At 40.7% G+C, this 24,746-nt stretch overlaps 1 protein-coding gene across 3 annotated transcripts in view; it reads right to left on the reverse strand.

Moving 5' to 3' along the window:
* Positions 1–24,746, reverse strand: part of LOC132815625 (lysophosphatidylcholine acyltransferase 1-like) — a 222,230-nt gene that overhangs the window by 82,486 nt on the left and 114,998 nt on the right. For all 3 annotated transcript variants that reach the window (XM_060824572.1, XM_060824573.1, XM_060824571.1), the window contains exon 3: positions 16,473–16,687. In XM_060824572.1, the coding sequence (XP_060680555.1) occupies positions 16,473–16,687 (215 nt within the window). The remainder of the gene's footprint in view (positions 1–16,472; positions 16,688–24,746) is intronic.

A 24,746-nucleotide genomic window follows, 5' to 3' on the forward strand; every position in this document is an offset into this window, starting at 1 on the left:
CTTCCACCCACCGCAATCTTCACCCTTCAAGCCAATTGTCTCCAAATAGCTAGTTCTCCCAGTATTCCATGTGATCTAACCTTGCTAACCAGTCTACCATGAGAAACCTTGTTGAACACCTTACTGAAGGCCAGATAGATTCCATCCATCATTCTGCCCTCAACGATCTTCGTTACTTGTTCAAAAAAAAACCCTCAAATTTATGAACAAAACCATGTTGACTACCCCTAAATCAGTTGTTACCTTTCCAAACACGTGTAAATCCTACCCCTCAGGATTACCTCCAAAAACTTGCTCACAACTGATGCCAGGTCACTGGTCTGTAGTTCCCTGGCTTTTCTTTACCACCTTGTTTAAATAGTGGCACTATGTTAGTCAACCTCCAGTTTACCGGCACCTCACCCATGGCTAACTATGATACAATTAATTCAGCAAGGGGTCCAGCAATCACTTCCCTAGTTTTCCCAGAGTTCCAGGGTACACATGATCCGGTCTTGGAAATTTACTCACCTTTATGCGTTTAAGCTATCCTGCAATGTCATCTATAATATGGACACTTTTCAAGATGTTATTATTTATTTCCCATGTTCTCTATTTTCCATACCCTTTTCCACATTAAATACTGATGCAATATACTCACTATCTTCCCCACCTCCTGTGGTTCCATACCCAGGCAGTCTCGTTGATCTTTAAGGGGCCTCATTCCTGATGAAGGGCTTTTGCCCAAAACATCGCTTCTCCTGCTCCTCAGATGCTGTCTGACTGGCTGTGCTTTTCGAGCACCACACACTTGACCCTGATCTCCAGCATCTACAGTCCTCATTTTCTCCTAGTTGATCTTTAAGTGGTCCTATTCTCTGCCTAATTACTCTTTTGTCCTTAAAGTATTTATAGAATCCCTCTGGATTCCCTCTAATCCTACTTGCCAAAGCCTAATGCCCCTTCTTGCCCTCCTCATGCTCCTCTTAAGTATTCTCCTATTGCCTTTTTATTCTTCTACGGACAGTCAGATGTCACATGACACCAGGTTATAGTCCAACAGGTTTATCTGAAATCACAAGCTTTCTGAGCACGGCTCCTTGGTCAGGTGAAGTGAAAGGAGGCACACTGACAACTTATAAGCAGAGAGATCATTGCAAGGTAGAGGGCTGTTGTAGGCTGCAGTGGGACATTGACAAGAAGCAGAGATAGGCTGAGAGGTGGCAGTTGGAGTTCAATCTGGATAAATGCGAGGTGATGCATTTTGGAAGGTCAAATTTGAAAGTGGAGTACAGGATTAAGGATAGGATTCATGGCAGTGTGGAGGAACAGAGGGATCTTGGTGTGCAGGTACATAGATCCCTTAAAATGGCTACCCAAGGGTTGTTAAGAAAACATATGGTGTTTTGGCTTTCATTAACAGGGGGATTGAGTGCAAGAGTCATGAGATCTTGTTGCAGCTCTATAAAACTTTGGTTAGACCGCACTTGGAATACTGCATCCAGTTCTGGTCGCCCTATTTTAAGAAAGATGTGGATGCTTTGGAGAGGGTTCAGAGGAGGTTTACCAGGATGCTGCCTGGACTGGAGGGCTTATCTTATGAAGAGAGGTTGACTGAGCTCAGACTTTTTCATTGGAGAAAGAGGAGGAGAAGAGGGGACCTAATTGAGGTATACAAGATAATGAGAGGCATAGATAGAGTCGATAGCCAGAGACTATTTCCCAGGGCAGAAATGACAAACACGATGGGTCATAGTTTTAAGCTGGTTGGAGGAAAGTATAGAGGGGATGTCAGAGGCGGGTTCTTTACACAGTTGAGAGAGCATGGAATGCGTTGTCAGCAGCAGTTGTGGAAGCAAGGTCACTGGGGACATTTAAGAGACTACTGGACATGCATATGGTCACAGAAATTTGAGGGTGTATACATGAGGATCGGTAGTCGGCACAACATCGTGGGCTGAAGGGCCTGTTCTGTGCTGTACTGTTCTATGTTCTGGGTAATTAGGAATGTCTAAAGATGATCCAAAGTGTCAAAAGATTTGACTAAAGTGTCAACAGCTGAATAGCAAGTGAAGGAATGACTTACGATCTGATTAATTAAGGCAGAGATAATTTCAAAACACATCAAAAAATAAGATGGCGCTAGAGACAAACTGACTGGTTGGAGTAACATGATAAGAGTCACATGACTAGGGTCCAAAGTGACAAGTAGTCCAAAACTGTACAAACTAATTTAAGGTAGAGAGATCATAACGGTCATGTTACTCCAGCCATCTAACTTGTCTCTAGCACCATCTTATTTTTGACTTTGTAATTACCACTCTGCCTTAGTTAATTATTGATCATCCCTTCACTTGCTATTCAGCTATTATCACTTCACTCACAGCATTTCACACTTTCGAACACCTGCAAAGACTTGTTAGTTAGTCTGTTGACATGCCATGCACACATGTTCTATCTTTTGATCTCTCTACCTATAAATTTGGTGCCTGTGCTCTTTCCTTCACTTCCTGAAGGAGTAGTGCTCCGAAAACTTGTGATTTCAAATAAACCTGTTAAAATATAACCTGGTGTTGGGTGAGTTCTGACTTTGCCCATCACAGTTCAACACCCCAGCACCTCCACAGTTTTCTAGGGATTTACTTGATCCAGCTGTCTGCACCTGACATATGCTACCTTCTTTTTCCAATTTCTCTAATCATTCAGCAGTCCCAACACCTACCAGTCATGCTCTTCACCCTAACAAACGTACTGTCTCTGGACCCTTGTCATCTCATTTTTGAAGGATTCCTATTTTCCAGGCATCTCTTTACCTGAGAACATTCACCCCTAAGCAATTTTTGAAAGTTCTTGCCTAATACCGTTGAAATTGACCTTTCTCCAATTTAGAGCTCAGTAAAAACGACTGCAGATGCTGGAAACTGGATTAGAGTGGTGCTGGAAAAGCACAGCAGTTCAGGCAGCATCCGAGGAGCAGGAAAATCGATGTTGTTTCGGGCAAAAGCCCTTAATTAGGAATAGAGGCAGAGTGCCTGAAGAGTGGAGAGATAAATGAGAGGAGGGTGGGGGTGGGGAGAAAGTAGCATAGAGTAGTTGCAGTGGGAGGGGGACTCCCTGAGATTCTTGTAGAGAGTAGAAAAACTTCTTCAAAGCAGGCATCCGTGCAAGAAGATCCGCAGTAGGGTTAAAATCAACTAGGTGAAAACAATGACAAAGTTTTCCTCCTCTCGCTACAAGAATTTCAGGGAACCCCTCTCCCACTGCAACTACTCTATGCTACTTTCTCCCCAGCCTTCAGCCACTCCGCCTCTATTCCTAATGAAGGGCTTTTGCCCGAAACGTCGATTTTTCTGCTCCTCGGATGCTGCCTGAACTGCTGTGCTTTTCCAGCACCACTCTAATCCAATTTAGAGCTGGTCTTTCCTTTTAAAATGGCCACTAACTCCAAAATGCTGCTGCAATGACACCTCAGGAAATAAGGCAAGGCAGGTGACTAAGAGGAGGAAAAGTTTTGCACTTGCTTTAATAGGTATACCCACATAATGAATCAGAAAATTTTCTTGTGCACACTTAAATTTCTCTCCAAACCCATAACACTATGGCAGTCCCAGTCTATGTTTGGAAAGTTAAAATCCTCTCCCAATACAACCTTCCTACTTTTTTAAAAATAGATCCTTTTATTGAAAAAAAAAGGAAGTTTTTAAAATTGTTACAAACTTACAAAATAAAAATAAACATTAATATACAAATATTAAATAACCAAAACAAAGAAAAAACTCAAGTACTAATCTAACCTACAAATAACCAAGGCATATAATAAAATATCTTGCATTACTCAAAAAAAGGATAACATAGTAATTAAATAATGAAGCAAATGCTCAGAACGAATTGACATCAAGTCATAATAAAACCCATATTCATACGGGACTCCTCCCCTTGGGAGCCCCCGGGCCAGCCAGAACCACTACTAGATAAAAGCCCTTGACAATATGGTTAAAATATCTATCTATCTATATAGTTCATAAAGGCCATATTTTATAGAATAATTCAGTTTTTTGGTGCACCATATTTGGAAGGAAGTCAAGGGGAATACATTCCATAATTAACCTGTGCCAATTCGAAGGTCCTGGAGGGCCCTCAGCTACCCAATTTACTAAGCTATTTTCCCTTGCACAAAAGGAGAGAATGGAAAATAATTTCCTCCCGTGCACATCTAGAGAGGGCAGGTTCAAAAAGCCCAGGAGGAAATATCCTGGATCTACTCCAATTTCCGCTCCCAAGATTTCTGTCAGAGCATTTGCTACTCTGATCCAGTATTTGCGGATTTTATGACAAGTCCATAAGCAGTGTGAGAGTGTCCACTTCTATTTGACATTTAGGACACACTGGAGATGTTCCTACCCTAAATTTTGCCAATCGTTCCGGTGCTATATGAGTCCTATGGAGTATCTTTAATTGAATAGCTTGGGTTCTATTACAAATCTATTACAGATCTTTCTGGCATTTTCCCAGATGTTGTCCCACATTTCTGAAAGGATTTCCAACCCCAATTCCTGATTCCATGTTTTAAACAAATGTTCCATGTCTTTTGATACTTCAAATTCAACAGCATAAGGATGACCATGAATTCATTATTTGTCAGAAAACCCCATGTGGCCTTTCCCAGAAGGAAACTGCCACCCTCACCTGGTCTGGCTTAGACGTGACTCAAAAATCCACCGCAGTGTGCTTGATTTTTAACTGCTCTCTGGATAATTAGAGACAGACAATAAATGCTGGCTTTGCCAGCAATGCCCTCAAATTGTGAAAAGAAAATTAGGGCTACAGTAAAAGATAATGATCGCAGCAAGACTTTTGGGCATTAGAAAAGTTGAGGGGACTTTTCTGTAGCTTAAAGTTTAAAGGTGCTTTATGAAATAGTATTTTGTCAATGCTTTTACTCAGTTTGTTCCAGCTATAACTTGGAATCTTGGCTGATAATTTCAGTCATTGATAAGTTTGAACTTTTTCTGATTATGCGGGATCATAAATAGCCATTATTAATAGCTCACTCTTCAGACAGTTTCCCTTGGTCCTTTAAATGTATCATCTCAAATAAAAATCCTTGGTCCTTACCATCCTTACAAGTATTGTTTCATCTCCAACTAGTTTTTTTTCTCCAAATCCATGAACATATGGTTGGTTCATAGCCCTCACTCAGAACTCCCTGAAGGGATACTTCCAATTAGGTTTACACTCTTTACCATTTAGTTAAAAATCACACCACCAGGTTATAGTCCAACAGGTTTAATTGGAAGCACACTAGCTTCCGGAGCGTCGATCCTTCATTAGGTAATAGTGGAGGGCTCAATCCTAACAATTTATAGCAAAAATTTACAGTGTGATGTAACTGAAATTATACATTGAAAAACTGATTGTCTGTTGAGTCTTTCATCTGTTTAAATATCATGACAATTTCACTACTTTTGTGATTTGCACATGAAAGAAGTGAAACTATCATGGTATTCAAACAGATGAAAAACTCAACAGAATCAATTTTTCAATGTATAATTTCAGTTACATCACACTAAAGTTTTGCTATAAATTCTGTGTTAGGATTGAGTCCTCCACAGTCACCTGAAGGAGCGAAGCTCCCGAAAGCTAATGTGCTTCCAATTTAAACCTGTCGGACTATAACCTGGTGTTGTGATTTTTAAACTTTGCATACCTCAGTCCAACACTGGCATCTCCAAATCATGTTTACCATTCAGACTCCATCTCAATCACAAGCGACATCCTATATAATTACGATAAAAACTATCCCTTTTGTTCCTGACAGTTTTCTTCCCTACACAGCTAATTAAATCCTCATTAAATGCTTTAAGTGAAGGATGAGATTTTGAAGTATGATTCAAAATCATCAAAAGCCTGCACAAAATAGTAGGGAGATTCTGCTCCTGCTGGCAAATGAGTGGAGACACAAGATTCTGATTCTAAATAACAGGCTAAAGAACTAGAGACAACATTGAGAAAAAAAATGCAGGTAGTTATTATGATCTGAAATGTAGTTGTGTGGAGGGCTTTCAAATGGGAATGAATTATCCTGAAAATTTTCAGATTATGGGGAAATGAAGTTAGCTAAAATAGAACTGCAGACACTGGAAATCTGAAACAAAAGCAGAAATTGCTGGCAAAACCCAGCATACCTGGCAGTATGTGGAGGGCAAGTACAGTTAACACGGAGTCCAGTGACTCTTGATCAGAACTGATAGCAGCTCGGAAAAAGTGGTATTTTTCTCCCCTTGTCCAGTTCCCCCTCACTTATATCCTTTTTTAAAATGCTTTATACCAGTTTCAAACAATTCCAATTTGTGGGCAGCAGCCACCTCATCTTCACCATAGACATGCAACCCCTTTACGCTTCTATACTTCATCAAGATGGTCTTTGGGCTCTCCATTTCTTCTTGGATAAAAGGCCTGAATTGACCCCGCCTACCACTACCCTCCTCTGCCAGGCTGAGCTCATCCTCACTTTGAGCAACTTATTCGACTCTTCACTTTCTTCAGGTCAAAGGTGTGGCCATGGGTACCCATTTGGGCTAGTTTGCTTGCCTCTGTTGGATACATGGAACATTTGCTGTCCTGTCTGATTCAGGCTCCCCCTCACAATCCTCTCTTTGGTACGTCAATAACATAATTGGTGCTACTTCCCCCTCATTCAAAGCTGGAAAAAATTCAGTTTCTCTTCCAAATTCCAGTCTGCTTCTCACCTGGTCTATCTCAGATTCCTCATTTGTTCCTGAACACCTCCATTTCTAGGGATAGGTTGGTCACTGATATCCATCATAGATCTACCAACTCCCAGAGTTAAGAGTTACACATCCTCTCACTCTGCTCCATCCCATTCTCCCAGTTTTTCCATATTCGTCACATCTGTTCTGATAATACCACCTTCTGCAAGGGGGCCTCAAATGTACACTTTTGTCTCCCAACTGAGGATTCCCTACCACAGAGAATCAAAATAGCCTTTAGCTGTGTCTGACCCATCTCCTGCAATCTATGCTCACCCTCCCACGATAGAGCCCCCTGGTCCTCATTTACCTTCCCACCAGCCTCCGCATCTAAGCAGGCATTTCTATCAACCCCAGCTAGATGCTACAGCCAGACATTTCCACAATCTTTGTTAGCCTTTCACTGGGAATGCTCCTTCCAGGCCACGCTGGTGTAATCCTCTTCCATTTCCAACACACCCCCATGCAATCGCAGATGATGTATCACCTGCCCATTTACCTCTTCCCTCCTCACAATCCAAGACCCCAGACATACCTTCCAGGTGAAGCAATGTACTTCATTCAATCTAATCTACTATATTCACTATTCACAGTGCAGAGTTCTGTACATGGGGAGACAAAACACAGACTGAATGACCGCTTTGCGGAACACTTATGTTCTGTCCATAAAAATGACCCTGAATTTCCAGTTCCTTACCAACATTTCTACTGCAGGCCTCTACGTTGTCCCAGCGAGCCTCAGCACAAGCTCAAAGAACAGCATCCTATTTTCTATTTGGGCATCCTGCACTGCAGCCTCTAGAACTAAACAACAACTTTAGAGCCCGATTCTCACCTTTTGTGTTTTGTGCCCATTCCCACAACTGGTCCAATTATGAAACGGTTTGCTTTTAGCACAGCCAACCCAGTCTCTCCTATTTTGCAGCTCTCATCATTACTTGATCAATAAGGTTCTCTTCTGGCCTGATCTATCACTAGCCCCAACGTTTGCCTACCCCTTTTATATATTTCTCTCTGGACTCCTTTCCACTCTCCACAATCACCTCCACTCACCCCACCCCAACCTTGTCTTCAAAATTAAACTTCAATTTTTCCTATCTGCTATCAGTTCCAACGAAGCAGTGGACTCAAAACGCAAACCCTGCTTTCTCTCCACAAAAGCTACCAGACCTGCTAGTTTCACCGGCAGTGTGTGTTTCGGTGAGATTGGCTGGAATGCTTGAGCGCAGCAGAGACTCAACAGGCCGAACTGCTTACCACTTGATCAGTTGAATGGTCATACTAAATCCAATTCTATGAGATTGGTTTTGATTTAAAATCTGGAATGTTCAGACCGGAATCAATTCTGGTCACCACATTTTGCAAAGGATGGTGGATCCTTCGGAGTGTGTACACGGATTTATAAGAAAGGATCAAGGGACAAGAGATTTTAGGTACAAGATTAGTTTGGAGAAGAGCCACATGCAAATCATTAAAAATAGCAGGATATCTCAGATGAACATGTGGTTGGAAACATGGTGCAAAGGGGAGGGCTCCAGATTCCTGTGACAATGAGACTAGCTCTTGGAGAGGTGGGAGCAGTACAAACTGGACACGTTATGCCTGGGCAGGAGCAGGACTGATCTCGAAGGGTGTGTCTTTGCTACTATGGTTGGGAAGAGTTAAACTAGAATGGCAGTGGGAACCTAAGCAAGGTAACAAAAACACCTCATACTTTCCACTTAATCCATGTCATTCAGGTAACCCTCAACCTCCTGCATTCCAGTGAAAATAAACCTAGTCTTTCCAACCATTCTTCATAGCTCTTTTGGTACCATCTCCAAAGCATCCACATCCTTCTGGTAATGTGGTGATCAGAAATGTACGCACGTGTGGCCAAACTAAAGTTCTATAAAGCTGCAGCATAACTTGCCTATCCTTATACACAATGCCCCTTACAAAAAAACCAAAGCATGCTGCAGGCCTTTCTTACTACCTTATCTGTGCTGACACCCTCTGATCTGTGGACCTGCACATCCACATCCCATGACATATTAATCCTCCTAAGACTTCTGCCATTCTCAACCTTCCAAAATGCACCAACTCACATTTGTCTAGACTAAACAGCATCTGCCATTTTTCGGCCCATGCCTCCAAGTGATCTATACTCTGCTATATCCTCTGATAATTCTCCCCAATATCCACAACTGCACCGATCGCTGTATCGTCCACAAATTGACTAATTAGACAGGCCATGTATTTCTTCAAATTATTTGTGTAAACCATGAATAGGAGGGGTCCCAGCACAGATCACTGTGGAACACCACTAGTCACAACGTTCCATCCCAAAAAGCATCCTCCCACTGCTACCCTCCGTCTCCTAAGATTCGGTCAGTTCTGCATCCATCATGCCAGCTCACCCCTAATACTATGAAACTTCACCTTTTGTATGGGTCTGTCATGGGAGATCTTGTTTAAAATCACAAAACCAGGTTATAGTTTAACAGGTTTATTTGGAAGTACTAGTTTTCAGAGTGCTGCTCCTTCATCAGCTAACTACGGGGGCAAGATAAGGCACAGAATTTACAACAAAAGATCAGTACCATGCAATTAAAACAATACATTAAACAAACCTAGATTGGTGTTAAGTCTTTCATCATTTAGAAAGGGTTGCAGCTTTCTATTCATTAATATGTAAATTCCAGAACTTCTTTTACATCAGATTCTCAAGATAAGGTTTTATTAAAAAAAGGTGACATCTCAGCTCAGATAATGTATTAAAAGGTGTGAGTTCAGAGTCTTCTGCATTCCAATCTTTAGTCAGGCTAGTTACTTTGTCCATCCCAGTCCAACACCGGCACTTCATGAAGAGGGATCTAGTCAAAGGCTTTACTGAAGTCCATGTAGATATCAACCGCTTTTCCCTCTTCAGTCCTCTTTGTCACCTCCTCAAAAAAATCAAGTTAGTGAGGCACGAACTCCACCATACAAAACTATGTTGTCTATCGCCAATATGGGCATTTGCTTCTAAATACATACAGCTGTCCCTGAAAACCTTTTCCAAGAATTTCCCTACACTAATGAGGATCACAGGCCAGTAATTTCCTTAATTATCCCTGCTACCCTTCGTAAAGAATGGGATGACAGTTAATTCTCTCGTCCTCTGGGACCTCACCTGTGGCCAAAGAAGACACAAAGATGTCATTCAATCCTCCATCAATTTCCCTTGCCTCCCTCAATATTTTGGGATAGATTCCATCAGGATTCTGGGACTTACCTATCTTAGTACTGTTTAAAACACACAACACCACCTCCTTTTCAATAGCAACTTGACTTAGAAATTCAAAACTCCCTTCCTTACTATGCACAGGTGGGACTTCAAGCACTTGCGTTTATTATTTTATTCTATTTATATCAAATATAATGTTTGGATTAAAGTAACTTCCTCAAAATCATAAGTAATTATCTAGGAAAAAACCAATACCATGTATTAGATGTTTTAATTACAATATGGCAATTATATGAAAACCTCCCTTTAACATGAATTCAAAGTTACAAAACAGGCCACTTAATAATGTTATGGTTGTGAAATTTCATAAGATGAAATTTCATGTTTTAAACTGTCACTTTTAATTCAAGTTTAGTAGTGTATGTGACCCCCTACTTGCTCTTCTGACAGTTGGCCAATTTAAGTCACTTACTGGGGTTGGGGGGGCAGGCACTCAAGGCAGGTCTGATAGCGCCTCAACTGAAGAGGGAGCAGCTAGCTTATTGTGAGTGGACTGAGAAAACAAGTGTGCCCTAGAAGAGGAGAAAAACAAACAGCACTTGTTCCATGAAACAGTTCCAAGACCCGACATCCCTGCCATCAGCTCTCTTTTTTCCTTGCTCAGCAACCAGTCACATCCTCATCCCCAGGACCCCTACTTGTCCTGTCTCCCGTGACCTGCTCTCCATACCACTTTCACCCAACACACCCTAAACACTGCATCACTACTGGGCATCCTTCCCACCCTATAAACTTACTGTTTGACAGTAACAGTCAAAGTGACCGTGATGTGGAACCTTTACATTTCAGCAAATGGAAGGTGACTTCTAGAAAATGCACATGGATTCCATGATGCCTTCGTAAAGTGTCAGGAGATGTTTGTGTATGAAGATAGCCTACATAAATACAACTTGCTGCTGTTGATGCATCCTCAAAGCTAAATGCAAAGCTAAATGTGTGCCTTCTCAAAGTATAGATCCATCAAGTCAAGAATGGGCAAGAGAACAAGAAAGAGGAAGATGAAGGGTGTGGATGAAATCAGCATACAGGCAAACTTGGATAAGATTGACAGGGAGAGAGATGGTGGAAGATCAATAAAACAAAGAAATGGAGTATAAAAATAGCCAGTAAGAGCTTATACAAGTATACTAAAAGAAAGAAAGTTGCTAAATAGAATGTGGCCCTTTAGAAAGCAAGACTGGGAATTAATAGAAAGCGAGCAACGGGCAGAGATATGAAAAAGTGTTTTGTACCTGAATTCACAATAGAATACATTTAACAAATAACTCCCAGGAATAGCAGAAAAGCAGATGGCAAAAGGAAACTATGAACCTCAAATAATCACAACAGGAAAACTAACAGAACCGAAAGTTAAGTCTCCTGGATCCGATTGCCTGCATCCTGTGGTCCTAAAAGAACTGATCAGAGTGGAGATGCATAGATTGTAATTCCTAGAATTAATTGTCTAGAATCTGTAAAGGTCCCAGAGGATTGAAAACCTGCAAATATAATATCTATTGAAGAGAGGAGGAAGGCAGGAAACTGCAGGCAAGTGACTCATCTGCCATTAGCAGAATGAGAGAATCCATTGTTGAGGAGGGACTTTTAGAACATCACAGTTGAAATAGAATCATCATTTTGTAAAGGGAGATTTTTGTTTAGCAAATTTAAGGTTCTTCACAGATTTAACCATAAGATTTGATCGTGCTACCAATAGGCTTAATAGATTTAATTTCCAAAGTAGATGCAACAAGTGACTGCTCAAAAGATGGGGGGGGGGCGGTATAGATTAGTTTGGAAGGAAGAATCACTAACCAATACAGAATTGGGATATATGGATCATTCCCAGATTGGCAAATTTTACCTAGTGGTGCACCAGGAGGATCCATGCTGAAGCTTCACAGATGGAGAATCACTTGAAGAAATGAGCCAAATTTGATGAAATAAGTATGGGTAGGAAAGAAAACTGAGGGAAGGATATGAAAAGGTGACTAAAAAAGGGTAATAGGCTGAGTAAGTGAACAGAAACTGGGCAGGTGAAGTTTATTGCAGGAAATGAGGTTGCCTTACTTGGGTATAGAGAACAGAAAAGCAGAACTTTATTGAAATGGAAGGAGTCATTGCACAAAACTGCAATGAAGAGGAATCTGGTTGTCTTTGCAAATATAAAAAAAAGGAGGTACAGCAAGTAAGGTCATACCGAATATTGGTTTGATCCCACCTCTAGTCTCTGAACTCAAGGGTATACTTGAAATGAACCAGTTCTGAGACAGTTCACCAGGCTAGTTTTCAATGTCTATTTGAGTATTTGGGTTTTATAATTATTGTAGTACAGAAGATGAGATCACCACATCGAAACATAACCTTTGAACAGATTTGACAACATAGATGCTGAGAGGATATTTTCTTTCATGGGGGATTCTATAACTAGGGGATAGTTTAAAATTAAGGAATCTCTCACTTAAGACAGAGGAAGATAAGTTTCTTGACAAATATTTGTCTTTGCAATTATTTTCCTCAGACATGATTTGGGGATGCTGGTGTTGGACTGGGGTGTACAAAGTTAAAAATCACAACACCGGGTTATAAGTCCAACAGGTTTAATTGGAAGCACACTAGTTTTCGGAACAACGCTCCTTCATCAGGTGATTGTGGAGGGCTCGATCGTAACACAGAATTTATAGCTGTAAATTCTGTGTTACGATCGAGCCCTCCACAATCACCTGATGGAGTGTTGCTCCAAAAGCTAGTGTGCTTCCAATTAAACCTGTTGGATTATAACCTGGTGTTGTGATTTTTAACTTCCTCAGACAGCATTTGTAGGATTGTTTGGGAAACATTTCATGATTGTGATTAGAACTATTGGATATTACAGTCTGCTTAAGTACAGCCAATCTTGGCACTCTATCATGTGATGAGAAATCACCTTGCTTGTAATTCCATGGTGTAAGACAATAACTAATGATTCAGTTACAGCTTCAAGGTGGAGGGGTGTCAATTTAGTTTCAGACCCAGACTTCTGAAGTTGACTAGATATGATGGTACACTCCCTCATCAAGGAATCATGACCACATCTAGGCCCTTGTATTGATGTATGAGGAAAATATGTAATTGAATAAATGTAACCTATCTATTGGAGACAACTTTGCAATAATCTATGCAAGCTCGCAATTGTTTAATCCTTCGACTTTAATAGGTCCTATTTAACTTGCAGGAATCATAATTTCTAATCTTGTATAATAAGGCAAGGTAAAGAAAATTTGTTTTCCAAGCATTGCACACAGCAGAATCAAACCTGGGAAAAACAAATGGTCAGTGATACACAAGTTAAATAAAACAAAAAAAAGTGCAGATGCTGGAACTCAGGAAAGAAAAATAAATTGCAGGAAATACTCAGGTCTTGCAATATGTAGGGTGTTAGACAAGCAAACAACAGGTAGAGATGGAGTCAAAAGAGAACAGCAGTATAGCAGTCAACGGAATAGGTGAAGGTCAGCCAGAGAGAATCTTATAGCTGCTAATGGGGACCACTGGTAATTGACCACTGGATTGTGATGACAAGGCCTGGTGTATAGAGGTTGGGGTAAGAATATGGAAAAGACACTCAAGCCCCAAAATTATTGAACTAGATAGTGTGCCCTGAACGCTGCAAGGTCCCCAAAGCAGAAAAGTGATGGTACCCTTCAGCTTGCACGGAGCTTCGCTGGAGCACTACAGCAAGCCTGAGACAGAGATGCTGGCCAAAAAATATGGTTGTGTATTTAAGTAGCAGGAAATGGCAAATTTGGTCATTTTTGCAGATAGAACATAGATATTCTGCAACAGAGTTGCCCAGACTGTGTTTCATTTCCCCAGCATAGAGGAGACCACATTGTGAGCAGCATATGTAAAACAAATTGAGTGAAGTGCAGGTAAAATGATGCTTCACCTGAAAGATGAGTCAATAGTAAAGAGGAAGAAAGTAAATGGGCAGGTGATTGATCTTCCACAATTACATGGAAGGTAACGTGGGGTATAGGGCAGTATTGGGAGTGAAGGAGGAGTGGACCAAGGTGTCCCAGAGGGAATGGTCCCTGTGGAAAACAGACAAGTGAAGGGAGGGGAATATTTGTCTGGTAGCGGCATCTTTTTGTGGGTGGTGGGAATAGCTGCTAATAAGTTCAGCCTTATTAGCATTTTTTAAGACTAGAGCTATTAGACTACATTTCAGCCTTCAACACTATTATCCCCTAGAGACTGATTACTAGACTTGGTGATCTCAGACTAAGCCCCACTCTCCAAATGGATTCTCTGTTTCCTGACCCACAGGCCATAATCAGTGAAGACTGGGGACAATACTTCATCCTCACTAACACTCAACACTGGACACCCCCCCAGGCTGCATACTCAGCCCCCCTACTGTATTCACTGTATAACCATGACTGCATTGCCAAATACCAGACTAACGCCATTTACAATTTCGCTGATGGCACTACCATAGTTGGTCGAATCTCAGATGGCCGACGAAACAGACTACATATGGGAAGAGGAAGATAGGGAAAAACGGTACACTGAGAACAACCTTGCTCTCAATGCCAGCAAAACCAAGGAACACATTACCGACTTTTACGGGATGTGGAAAGAGTGGAGAGCGCCAAGCTCCTGGAAGTGGTCATCAACAACAAGCTTTCTTGGACTCCTATGGATGCACTGACTCCAAAGGCCCAATGTTTTCTCTTCCTCAGGCAGCTGAGAAAATTTGGCGAATACTGTTGCCAATGTTTATAAGTGTACAAGAGAAAGCATTCTGTCTGGATGAATCACTCAAGGAGCAGGAGAATCGACGTTTCAGGCATGAGCCCTTCTTCAGGAATTCCTGAAGAAGGACTCATGCCCGAAACGTCAATTCTCCTGTTCCTTGGATGCTGCCTGACCTGCTGCGCTTTTCCAGCAACACATTTTCAGCTCTGATCGCCAGCATCTGCAGTCCTCACTTTCTCCTGGATGTATCACTACCTGGTATGGTAACTGTACCATTCAAGATTGGAGATGATTACAGGAGTGGTGAACTCTGCAGAGACAATCAAAGGCCAACCTCCATCTATAGAATCCATCACCAGGCCTGTTGTCAAGGAAAGGCTGCCAGCATTCTCAAAGATCCATCCCACCCTGGCAATGTTTTTTTTTTAAAAAGAACCTCTGCCATCGGGAAGACGGTACAGAAGCCTGAACACATACACCAGTTTCAAAACAGTTTCTACGCTATTGTTGTTAGAATACTGAATGGAGTCTCAAACTCTTAACATTGCCTGTACCTGTGTTTTTGCTTTTGCCGCTATTTACTTATTATTTACTTACCTGTGCTGGTTAACGGTGATCTGCTTGTATTGCTCGCAAGAAAAAGCTTTTCACTGTGCCTCAGTATACGAGACAATAAATTCAATTCAATACCACCCTAAAGTGAGCTACTTCCAAACTACCTACAAACTGTATTGCATGTAATTCTGTGACTCATTAGACTTTTACAATATACACACAATTATGTATTAAACACACTGATTATAAAAGAATACAACACTGAAACGAGCCAACTGAACAACAAATAACAAAGTGGCTATCTAAATGACTGAAATTCAGATCTTAAGCTGCTGAGAAGTACCATAACACTCAAACCATTTCCTAACACTGTCTGAACCTCAGGATGAGTATTAATTTTTAAGCATTCTGTAAGGTAGATTTGTATTGCTAAATATTCCAAAAGCTTAATATTCAGTAAGAATTGCATCGTCTGTTCAGGCTACAAATCAGCACAGGAAAGAAAATTGATTAATACTGTCACAACAGTGTAACTTAGTTTATTTAGCAACACAAAGATGATATTAGCAATTTCAAGTGCCTTTTGGACACTTCCAAGCCAAAAATATTTCTACTAAATAGAAGATGTGCAGGCCTGGTTGTAAAATCTTCAATGTTAAAACATTCGTGGGAATCTAGTCATAAATAGTCATTTTGAAATAACAATGGCACGTGAAGACTCTTGACTAAATGGTTGCATTACAACTACTTATTTTTTAAAAATCCATACACGTTCTAAAACGTTCACCAAAATTGTAATGCTGGAGTGAATAGATTTGTGCGTAGATTGAATCTCACAATAGAATGTGTACAAATATTATGCTGTTGTTACTAGTGATAAGTGGAAAAAACTGAACTAGTGATTTGTAACAATCACTTAACTAGAGGGCAGCAGTTATATAAATTTAGCAATGACACTTCATAAATAAGCTCTGGCTTTCCAATTCTCCTTACAACTCAGCTTTTAATACCCAAAAATCAATTAACATGAAACAGATATGCATATATATATATATCAAGTGTCAATGGTTTAGTAAATGGTGAGTACACGGTCTGTACAGTAGAGTCTTGCAGCATTTGCATTGTGACCAATTTTTGCAATTTTACATCCATTATATCACGTTCAGTAAAAAATTACTTACTTCCCCATATAGGAATGTCTTTGCTTTCTGCCTTCATTACAATGGAAGCCATGGTCATGGTAACTGGAATTGCATCAAAATATGAAGAATGTGGTGCTAATGTCATTATAGGTGCTTCTTTTGGCAAAGCACGGCGCCCTTTTATAGTCATCCAATGAAAGCCACCCGCAAACCACATAGCTCTCATTATCACTTTCAGCAAAAAATCCAACGTCCTACAAAAACACAAAATATAAATATGTCAAAGACCACAATTTTCAAGCAAATGATGCATTTTAGAATCCAACAGTTGTGAAACCAGAGAACTTGCACAATCAACTTTAGTTCTGAACTGTCACATTGGACTTGAAACGTTAATGTCGTTTCTTGCTCCACAGGTCCGAACAGACCCACTGGTTTCTCCACTACTTGTTTCTTTCAAATTGCCAGCACCTACAGTATAGTGAATTGCTCCTACTTCTATTCATTTCAGTTGTTTATCAACTTGAACCAACAGTGCTAGTGCATTCCTTTAACAGGGGCGGCAAAGAACTCTAGATACACTTCATACATCAACTTGAGGAAAATAATTGAATTTACTCCTATTACTTCCAAAGAAATGATGGAACTGGTTTACTTAGGAGAAACCAAAGGTAATAGTGGGGCTTCTCTTTTATCTGCCTCAGTCCTCCTGCAATAACAAGAGATTGGAAATTCTTAGCGTTCTAATGTGTAATGGCATCCTTCAACACTTCACAGGAATCCAAATCATTAAGGCCAGAATAAGTGAATCAAATGAAATTGATGATAATCTAGAAGTTGAGATCATTCTTAAATCTTCTTAAAAAACTAGTCCTTGAACATAAAGATCATGTTCAATTGGTGCAATTGGTAGTGGTTCCATGCAAATTTGATTCCAATGCTCCAACTATCAAGTTGGAACTATAGCATTGATCCTTCACTGGAATTTCAAAATTTTGAAATTCCATGACAGCATAGTGAGTCTATCAACACACAAAAGGACTGCAATGGTTCAAGTGGTTGATCACCACCTTCTCAAGTGCAGTGAGAGATGGAAGCTAAAACACTGCCATGGTAATACCCACATCCCATGAAAAGAAATAAAAGATTCATTAAACTCACACTAAGTAATCTAATCTAATCAAATTCAAAACATGGCATGGCATGTTAATTGTATGCTGCTTCAGTAACATTTTTTATTTTATTGCACACACAATCAACTAATCCACATTATGGGAATTTTGGAATCATGGAAAGCAGTATCTACTGGACAAAAAAATAAAATTCAGTTTGGTCATGAATGCAACATAAAACTTCAGGAAACTAAAACTGCAGACTTCAGAACAGATGACAGATGCTACTGTAAAAGCAGAATTTCCAAAATTGCATCAAATGCCTCTTAAATATAAAACAAAACAGGAGGTCAAATATAAACTAACTCAGACCAGAATTTAATGTTAAACACTGGACCACTAAGCAGCAACGACAATTTACAACCAAACATTTTTAAATTTAAAGCCTAGATAGTTCTATGAAATTTCAGTTGTGTAATGCATAAAGCAGTTCACATCATGAGCACCTTTACTGTACATTCATTCTAAAATGAAAATGTATGCATGCAATTTTACTTTGATACAAAAATGTTCATTCTGCTTGCATTACAGCTCTCACTAAAAGACTAATCTTACCTAATCTTTCTCCCTGCAAACAAGCTCACTAGAAGAATATTAAACTCTATCCCCTTCTTTGTTTCTCTCTCTGGCCCAAAGCAGAAGCTGTGTTGAAAAATGGTTATCTTGAAGAAAATACAAGCTGGAGATTTGGAAGCAAATTCTAGGACAATGTCAAGTAAAATGGTTGCTTCTGAACTGGATGAAACTTTGTCCAGTAAAGAGCTGTCAATACATATTTATATTAACCATAAGAATCAAAGTAAATGTTTCAGAAGATTAACCATGGTATTTTAGGGTAAATGGAGTGAGAAGATTAGCCCCAATTCCATGTCTGATGTGCAAAAACCAGAACACAAGTGACAGGTGCCAATGCAGTCCACAACATGGCAAAAAAAAGATACATTCTCTTCCATCCCTCTGCACAATTTTTAACCTTCGAGAAAGATTGAAATACTTAAATAGTGTTAACCCAAACAATTTTTAAACGCAGCTTCTCCAAGGGCTGTAAGAAATAGATGAATTTAAGACAGTAAAGAGTAAGAAAAAGCGAGGCTGGTCCAAATTAGACAGTGCTGAATCTGCCTCTGGAATAGCAATAATTAGATATTGGGGAGCTTGACTCACAGATACAGTGACTACAACCAAAAATATAAATAAAGTATGAGCAATCAAGATCAAACAAATTAGTCAACTAGGACAGGAATTCTCTCAACTGACCCTAGAAGCTATTAAGTTTTTGAAACATTTCCAGAACACAACCAACCAATCTGATCGACTGCATAGCCAACATCACAATGGGAATGTAAAACAGCATGATTAAGCCAATGTCGTATAACAGTTAAAAATACAAGAAAACTGCTTATCTGATTGCTTTAATATTGTGTAACAGTTAATTTGGTTTCTGGTGCTAATAGGATTGAGAGACAAACAGTGTTCAAGTCAAGTGACTTACTGACAGAATGTCATGTTATAATTGGCTTGTGGTGCTAAGGCTTAAAAATGAAATATAATTAAGATAGAGCTATCAACATCTTAATGTTAAAACGTAAACCAAACTTCAAAATCAATGCAGTCATGCACTTATTCTCAGCAACCAGAATGTAACTGTCACTGTTCCTCAGGTAAGCATTCGAGAATTTTTACCTATGACAACTGGTTATTTCAAGAGCTGAAAATGTGTTGCTGGTTAAAGCACAGCAGGTTAGGCAGCATCCAAGGAACAGGAAATTCGACGTTTCGGGCCAGATGAAGGGCTCTGGCCCGAAACGTCAAATTTCCTGTTCCTTGGATGCTGCCTAACCTGCTGTGCTTTAACCAGCAACACATTTTCAGCTCTGATCTCCAGCATCTGCAGACCTCACTTTTTACTGGTTATTTCAAGAGGAGAATATCCAACAATCTCCAGGAGAGAGCAGAAAACTGAACATATATTACTAATCTTAGTTGGTTATTCACCATTATCAGTAGTAACTTGTAATTAGACATGCGTCAAGCGCTCAATTGGATGACAGACAAATAATTAAGAATGGATAGGTGAAAGATGCCTTTATACCATCTCGGGAGTGTAACATTAGCCAATTCCCGGACATGGTGATGAGATAGTCCATCTGTTGTCCCTGCTGAAAAGTGCTGTTCAATTTTGTGAAGTAAGTCATGCCTCGCAAGCCTTATTGAATTCTTTGAGGATGTGAGAAAACACATTGAAGGTAGAGCAGTAGATGTGGTGTATCTGGATTTTAGCAAGGCATTTGATAAGGTTCCCCATAATAGGCTCATTCAGAAAGTAAGGAGGCATGAGATACAGGAAAGTTTGGCTGTCTGGATACAGGATTGGCTGGTCCACAGAAGACAGAGGGTGGCAGTAGATGGAAAGCACCAGTGGTCTTCCACAGGGATCCATTCTGGGACCTCTGCTCTTGGTGGTTTTTATAAATGACTTAGATGGGCGGCATGGTGGCTCAGTGGTTAGCACTGCAGCCTCACAGCGCCAGGGACCCAGGTTCAATTCCAGCCTCAGGCAACTGTGTGGAGTTTGCACATTCTCCCAGTGTCTGTGTGGGTTTCCTCCGGGTGCTCCGGTTTCCTCCTACAGTCCAAAGATGTGCTGATCAGGTAGATTGGCCATGCAAAATTGCCCAGTGTTAGGTTCATTAGTCAGAGGGAAATGGGTCTGGGTGGGTTACTCTTCAGAGGGTTGGTGTGGACTTGTTGGGCTGAAGGGCCTGTTTCCATACTGTAGGGAATCTAATCTAATTTCATGGGGAAGTGAAGCGCAGGTTTGTAAGTTTGCAGATGAGTTGTGGATAGTATGGAAGGTTATTGTAGGTTGCAATGGGACATTGACAGGATGCAGAAAGGGGCTGAGAAGTGGCAAATGGAGTTCAACCTGGAAAAAAAAGTGTGAAGTGATTAGCTTTGGAAGATCGAATTTGACTGCAGATTACAGGGCTAAAGGTAGGATTCCTGGCAGTGTACAGGCACAGAGGGAACTTGAAGTCCATGTCCATAGAAGGTGTATGGTGTGTTGGCTTTCATTAGTTGGGGATTGTGTTTAAGATGCGAGAGATTATGCTACAGCTCTATCTGTATTCAGTTCTGGTTGTCTCATTATAGGAAGGATGTAGAAGTTTTAGAGAGGGTGCAGAGGCGATTTACCAAGATGCTGCCTGGACTGGAGGGCATATTTTATGAAGAAAGGTTGGGGGAGCTAGGGCTTTTCTCATTGGAGCAAAGAAGGGCGAGAGGTGACTTGACAGGGGTGTACAAAATGATGAGAGGCATAGACAGAGTGGATAGCCAGAGACTTTTTCCCAGGGCAGAAATGACTATCACGCAGGAACATAATTTTAAGTGATTGGAGGAAGGTTTAGGGGAGACGTTAGTGGTAGGTTCTTTACACACAGAATGGTTGGCGAGTGGAATGGACTGCCAGCAGTGGTAGTACAGTGAGATACATTATGGACATTTAAGCAACTCTTAAATGTCACATAGATAACAGTAAAATGAAGAACATGTAGGCTAGTTTGATCTTAGAGTAGGATAAAAGGTCAGCACAACACAGAGGGCAAGAGGGTCTATGTTCTAACTTGAAAGGATTTACAAGAAAAGACTTACAAGGATGTTGCTAGGATTGAGGTTTTGAGCTATCAGGAGATGTAAATAGACTGGGTCTTCTTCCCCAGAACGTCAGAGGCTGAGCTTAAAGAGGTTATACAATCATGCGGGGTATGGATAGGGTGAATTGCCAAAGTCTTTTGCGGGGCTGGGGGTGGAAAAGAGTCCAAATTTAGAAGGCATAGGTTTAAATAGGTGAGGGGGGGAAAGACTTTAGGACCGGAGGCATAGCAGTTTCATCCACAGGGTGGTGCATTGTGAATGAGCTGCCAGAGGACATGGAGGAGGCTGGTATAATTACAACATTTAAAAGACATCTGGACGGATAACTTCTTCACCCAGAGAGTGGTGGCTGTGTGGAATGCTCTGCCCCAGAGGACAGTGGAGGCCCAGTCTCTGGATTCATTTAAGAAAGAGTTGGATAGAGCTCTCAAGGATAGTGGAATCAAGGGTAATGGAGATAAGGCAGGAAGGGGAGACTAATTAGGAATGACCAGCCATGATCATATTGAATGGCTGTGCAGGCTCAAAGGGCTGAATGGCCTACTTCTGCACCCATTGTCTATATATGACTAGGAAGGATTCAGAGATGCAAGCCAAATGGGACGAGGTCAGATTGGGGTAGCTGGTCAACTCAGATGTATATCCAAAATACTGGTTCAATTCGACATTACAGTCAGAACTGGGCTGTTCTGTCCATTAAAAAAAAAGGACAAATCAAGGCAAGTTAAATTAGTGGCAATGGAAGAGATGCAAGGATAAACACTGCATCTCCTGACAAGCAGCTGTTGGGATGATTGCTGACTGAAATGAAGAGCCACTGTGGGAACAGATCCTTTGGAGGCTTAAAAGTAGAACGATATTCCTGGTGGTGACAATAAGCTAGTGATATGGAATGGCACAAGGTGACCTTTTAACATGAAAGCTGGTGCTAGGTGAGATGGAGGTTGAGGACAAGGTGAATATTACCATTGTTCTGAAGGGGAGGAAGGGAGCAAATGCTATAAACCAGGAAATTGAGTAAACAGGGTCAAGGGTGCTGTCAGTCATAATGAAAGGGAATCCTCAATTGAAGAAATACAAAGCTGACAAATAAACTGGGCAGAGTTCTATCGATAAGTGACGTGGGATTATAGTAAATACTGATCAGTAAGCTAGAGCAGCAGTTTTCAACCTGCGTGCCGTGACATTGCCAGGAAGCAGCATCACTTGACCTTGGCATCAAGGCTACATCTATGCTTCGATCTCCTTCAGAGCCTCTTGAAACAACTGTTGAACAGGTCTATCTGCCAGGACACACAACCACATTAACACTGATATTAATGAGAATATTTTTGGAATTTTGTTAGAATGTAACATAACTATAAGAAAAAAATGGACAAGTTCCTCGTCACCAGAAGCAATTTCTCTGCTAATTCAGTCAACAAAACAAAAGCAAATGTTCAGAGATAATATAATGAGCGCTAACTAGTCTTTGGATTCTGATGGAGAGAAGATGCCACTTGCCTCTTCCCTGTTATGTCTGATCTGAAGAATGGAATTGGCAAACATTGCAATAGTCACAAGTAGACTAAGATGCCATTTACAGATGAATCTACAGATTTATAGATGGCAAAGTCAGTCAAGAACTCGAGAGATGAGAGCATCAAGAGGAGACATGTCTGAGTGGATGCATGTTTAAAGCTCAAGAGGCAAGTTACCTGGAAGCTCAGCTTTGTAGCAAACTCAAAGCAGCCACATACTATGGCTGAAACCTTAAACCATTGAATCCCTACAGTGTGAAAACTGGCCATTTGGCCCATTGAGTCCACACCAATCCTCTGAAGAGCAGCCCACCCAGACCCATCCCTCGACCTTATCCCTGTATTTCCCATGGCTAACCCACCTAGCATGCACACTCTTGGACACTGGGCAATTTAGCATTGCCAATCCACCTAACCTACACATCTTTGGACTGTGGGAAGAAACTGCACTCAGAAATTCAGAAACTGCACTCAGAAACACGCAAATTCAGAGAGACAGTTGTCAAGTGGGTGCCTGCATAACAAGATTGTGGGTGTGATGCTAGAAGCTAATTGCATTTGACAAGCTACTGCTGCGAGTATTACATTTTCAACACTTTTTTTATACAAGAAAAACAGGCGGGAGCACTTAGTGGAGCAAGATTTGTCGGTGGCCCTCATCAATTGTTCACTGGATCAGAAGGCTTGACACACACCAGTAGGCCCAGTTTCCCACTAACCCAGTAAACTGCAATGTACTCTGCATTTTGCTCTGATCATTGCTCACAAAGTAGTAATAGTGGAGTAGAGTAGATTTTGAAAATAAATCTGTGCTTACAGTTGAAGTATGTTTGCCATTGGATTTGAAACATTAATGCATTTGCTTGTGTGAGCTACATTGACAACATTGCTAACAAAGTGAATGCAAGTAAATAGGATATTAATGACCAGGCAATTAAGATGAAAAAGTGGGTGTGCCATGAAATTGTTTGTTTTATTGAAGTCTTCCTTGACAAAGAAACACTGGGAACCCCAGAGACAAAAACAAAAGGAAAAATTAGCGATGGACACTGAACAGGGAGGGTGGATTTTGGAAACAAAGTCAAATAAACTTTCCAGTCCTGGGTGAAAGGAAGAAATGGCACTGCTACGCATTCATGCACCACAGAAAATGCTGAGCAAAGGGATCCAAATGAACTGGAACAAAGAATGCTCTAGACCCTATAATCAGAAACTGTTACAGCACAGGAGATAGCTGCCAAAACTAAATTACATCATAATTACATGACTGTTTTGATTTGCAACTCCAATTTTAATACAAAGTTGACTTGTCCCATAGGAAAGGACATCAGTGTTCTTCCTCCAGTGCAACAGGCGTGACACCAACAGTCAGTTTCTTTCAGCTTGCCCTACACAGCTCACAGGACTTGCCGGAAAGAGAAGCATTACTGATGGACTGCTGCATTTAAACTTGCTTAATGAATCATCTGGGCTCACTGCATTTAACATCTACAACTGGATTTGGAAACACCCATTGTTTTTCATCTCTCATTTGTAAAGACTAATGAAACCGTGGCACAAATAAGGGAATTTGCAAACCATAGTCTCATCAAATTGACACCCACTCCGTATATAGGAAACAAATGGAAGTGCAATGGGAAGGCTCAAACGTTTCAAACATATTCATTAACTTAGAAATCATTGACCCAATAATGTGCCAATTCATTAATGCACTCAATAGATTCCTTTTTTCTAAAACTATTCCTAACAAATCAGTGAATTGAGTGCTAATTGACAAAGTACATGTTGACTACCACCCATAGTTAGAATCATAGTCATAGATGTACAGCACAGAAACAGATCCTGCCATCCAACCCGTCCATGCCGACCAGATTTCCCAACCCAATCTAGTCCCACCTGCCAGCACCTGGCCTATATCCTTCAAAACCCTTCCTATTCATACACCCATCCAGATGCCTTTTAAA

Source organism: Hemiscyllium ocellatum, chromosome 5, assembly GCF_020745735.1.
Source record: "Hemiscyllium ocellatum isolate sHemOce1 chromosome 5, sHemOce1.pat.X.cur, whole genome shotgun sequence".
NCBI lineage: Eukaryota > Metazoa > Chordata > Chondrichthyes > Orectolobiformes > Hemiscylliidae > Hemiscyllium > Hemiscyllium ocellatum.